This window comes from Austrofundulus limnaeus, unplaced genomic scaffold (assembly GCF_001266775.1).
Source record: "Austrofundulus limnaeus strain Quisiro unplaced genomic scaffold, Austrofundulus_limnaeus-1.0 Scaffold1115, whole genome shotgun sequence".
NCBI lineage: Eukaryota > Metazoa > Chordata > Actinopteri > Cyprinodontiformes > Rivulidae > Austrofundulus > Austrofundulus limnaeus.
Window position 1 is genome coordinate 64,668 of NW_013953517.1, and position 3,983 is coordinate 68,650.

A 3,983-nucleotide genomic window follows, 5' to 3' on the forward strand; every position below is an offset into this window, starting at 1 on the left:
ACTAAAGACCTGAGACCAAAGAGCAGAGACTGAAGACCCAAGTCTTAAGACCAAAGACCAGAGGCTTAAGACCAAAGACCAGAGACTTAATATCCAAGACCAGAGACTTGAAACCAAAGACCAGAGATCTGTGAATAAAGACCCACTAAAGAACAGAGACCAGAGACTTAAGACCAAAGGCCAGAGATTTGAGACCAAAGACCAGAGGCTTAAGACCAAAGACCAAAGGCTTAAGACCAAAGACCAGAGATTTGAGACCAAAGACCAGAGTCTTAAGATCCAAGACCAGAGTCTTAAGATCCAAGACCAGAGACTTAAGATCCAAGACCAGAGACTAGAGACTAAAGACCAAAAATCAGAGACCAGAGAGTTCCCTGAGGAACCTGACATCTGGGTGTCATGTCTTGTTTGTTTAAATATGTTTTGGTTCCTCTTTCTGTCTGCAGGTGTGCCACTGCACCGGGAAGTCTCTCTGTCACTGTGATGGGGTCAAAGGTCAAAAGGTGAGAAGATCTTTGTCTGATCTGCATGTTTTGTATTTTACTGGAAAATGAACTGAAATCATCACAACACAGATTTTTTCAATCAAGAAATAAATTATATATATATATATTCTGTGATATGAAACAATTTTCACTCAGATTTAAGGATATCTGGTCACTTTTAGATATTTTTAATGAACCGCACTGTTATTCTAAATATTTCTCATTTGTTGAATTCTTTAAAAAAACACGTCCTTGGCAAAGTGGGAGGACCACAGGAAAAGCAGGAGTTTTTTTCTGCTCAGGATCAAACAGGTGTGTTAACACAACGCCAGGGCAGAAAGACATCAGCAATGACCTCAGAGAAGCAGCAGGTGCCCCTCAGTCTGGAAAGGGTCAAAGGTCAATATCCAAACTTTCTGGACTCCATCAGAGAGAGAGTTTTTGAGACAGCTGACAATCTTCCCATGAGTGTCAGTGAATTCACCCCAAAGGTCAGACAGTGCAGTGCTCAGATAACAATGGAGACACCAGACAACACTTGGTTTTTATCTTTCTTCTGTAAAACCAGATGTCTGGTTCTGCCCTGACCTGTTGGGTTTTGTTCCCAGATGTTTGATTTGTCTGAGGAAATATCTCACTCTCTCCATCAGGACTGAATCTTCTACAGATGAAATCTTATGTTTCATATCATTATCTGGAAGCTGGAGACGATGGAAGACAACTGTCTTAACTTGTCTCTTTCTGCGGTGGTATGATGTCTTCTGATGAGGGTTGGTCTGGATATGATGGGTCTGAGTTGAGCTGCGGGTTCTGTTTCTGCCCTGGTCTGACTCCGACGCAGAAAAAACAAGATTTAAAACGTTTGAGTCCAAACGGTTCTGAAGCTTCCTTCTTTCAGAGCAGGAGGAATTTCTGTATCTTCAGTTCATTTGCAGGGAAGAATCTGGTGGTCCTTGTTGCTGCTGCAGACTACAGAGGCTCAGGTGTGGCATCAGAGACCACCCAGGTGTGAACACTGTGCCAGCAGCTGACAGAAAAGAAAAGGCTGGTTTCTCTCGACTGAACATGAAACGTCCTGCTGTTCTATTCTGTTCTATTTATTGTTCTATTCTAACCTAAACACAGCAGGAAACAACCAGGAGGACTGAAGCTACACCTGAGGCCCACCTGAGCTCAGACACGCTGCACTCTGCTGCTGCCYCCTGGTGGGCAGAGGAAGAACTTCATCTCTGCTCCTTTTTGTCTTCAGGGAGAACCTGGAAGTGCTGGTTACCCTGGAATGCCTGGAGTGACTGGATACCCTGGAATCGAGGGGAATCCAGGACCACCTGGAGAAAAGGTCTCAGTCTCTTCTTCTTCTTCTTCTTCTTCTTCTTCTTCTTGGTCATATTAAAGTACAGTGGATGAATGGATGGATGAATGGATGGATGGATGGATGGATGGATGGATGGATGGATGGATGAATGGATGGATGGATGGATGGATGGATGGATGGATGGATGGATGGATGGATGGATGGTGGATCTGATTTATTTTTTCCTCTCCACCGTTTGCTCAGGATGGGAGACTGTGATGAAGTGATTCAACACAATCTGCTGCTTTCTTCTTTACATTGTTCTTTTTATCTACAGGGTCCTGAGACAACGTRTGTTGGGACTTGGAGATACTTTATATAAATAAACTGAACTGAAATGATTTTTTCTTTGTGTTTCAGGGAAATCAGGAAAGAAGAGGACCTCCAGGAGTGAAAGGATCTCAGGTAGCTCCCAGCCTGTTTTCTTGGTAACTTTGTCTTTTGTAGAATTTTAAAACCTGATTTTATTTTTCTTTTCTTTGTTTTTTTTAAACCATTAAAGGAAAACTCATCGTTTAAAAATGCTGAATTCTCTGTTACTGTTTGTCATTCATCCATCTTCAAAAGTTTCATCTAATTAGTCTCATTTATCTCCAGGGACTTCCAGGAACACCAGGTTTTCCAGGAACTGCAGGTGTGCCGGTGAGTACCTGAGCTGGTTTAGTTTCTGAGCCGACCAGGACTCGGTTCTCCTAACAGGTCATTTCTGACAACTGGACTTGTTTGAGAAGGCAGCTAGTCAGCTCAGAGCTGTTCTTTTCTTTTTTTATTAAACAATAAACTGAAATAAATTCATGCTTCTTGAGCCTAAAAAAGACCTAAACTAAAGTCTGAGGAGAGCATCAAGTGTTATAAATGATATATCTGATTATTTTCCTCAGATTGTCAGAAAGTAGACCACTGTCAGAAACTTTCTTCCTGTATTTTGCAGGGTATCCCTGGACAGGAAGGACCGATCGGCAGACCAGGAATCCCAGGATGCAACGGGACAAAAGTACATAAAATTCCAAGTTTCCTTCATTTCAGGAGTAAATGTAAACATCTGAAACATTTAAAGACAGCAGAGACAGAGGAGGTGTCCGAACAAAACCTCCGCTTGGAGTTTTCAAACTAACCTTAAAGTTCAACAGAGATGAAGTGAAAATATCCTCCTTACAGATTATCTGCCTGCAGAACAAACTCCTCCATCACTTTAGTTTTATTCCTTCAGAACATCAATGATTAGCTGCTAACTCTGTTAGCTTGTACAAAAACAGCTGGCTTTAGATGCATCCAGAAGACTCCGTCTCTGCTTTACTACCTGCTACAGGTCAGGCTGGAGTCCACATGGACTGTGATGGCCGCTGCAGGGAACATCTGTAGTGAGAGTAGGGAGCAGGTGGAGGAATGAGAGGGAGACAGGAGGAGCAGTGAAGCTGAGAAGAGCAGAGTTTCTGGAGGTGGATGAGTTTAGTTCCTGGAGTGAACTGTCCAAAGCCACAAGCAGAACACCTGATGTGTGATAGGAGTCTTCAAACACTCAGTGTCTGCACCTTCACCTGTACCTACCTGTACCTGTAACAAACTTAAAGAGCACTGAGTCTGTCAAACAAAGACGTTTTGTCTGGAGTTTCACTAAAACAGAACACCTGAGAGGTAAGAAGACAGAGTGAGGACGAGTCAGGGAGGTACTGATGGTGAGATGAAGCTTTCCATCCAACTGGTCCACCAGTTGAAGCATCGTCAGGCTTCATTTGCTCCACTGCGCCATCAAGTGGACAATAAGTGTAAACTAGTTTATAATGACGTGACTTGTTTATGAAGTTGAGTAAAGAAAAATGCATGTTTGTGTTTGTGATGACCGTAAATAAAGTCTAAATTTGATTTGAATATAATTTTAATCTCTTGACCATAGAATCATCATTGATCATCGTTGATCATTTGATAGACTGACTGGTTCAAAAAGGAAAGTGAACGGAGAAAAATATGGAAAGAGTATTGATGTGAATGTGCTAGTGTGGTTTTGAGACGGTGCTGATGATATTAGAGACACATTTTTATTAGTTTGAACTTAAAAACAACTTTTTTAAAAAGTAAATTCATTCATTTTTATTTAAAAACAGAACAAATACTATACACAACAAATAATATGTCAGAAATAAAAT

The 3,983-nt window shown here is 41.5% G+C and overlaps 1 protein-coding gene across 1 annotated transcript in view; it reads left to right on the top strand.

The window, feature by feature from the left end:
- Positions 1-446: 446 nt before the first annotated feature.
- The window catches only part of col4a3 (collagen, type IV, alpha 3), a gene marked incomplete at its 5' end in the record, with an annotated part of 24,080 nt that continues 20,543 nt past the window's right edge, over positions 447-3,983 (top strand). The window contains 5 exon segments of the mRNA XM_014030768.1: positions 447-503; positions 1,735-1,824; positions 2,200-2,244; positions 2,437-2,481; positions 2,771-2,833. Of these exon segments, the coding sequence (XP_013886222.1) occupies positions 447-503; positions 1,735-1,824; positions 2,200-2,244; positions 2,437-2,481; positions 2,771-2,833 (300 nt within the window).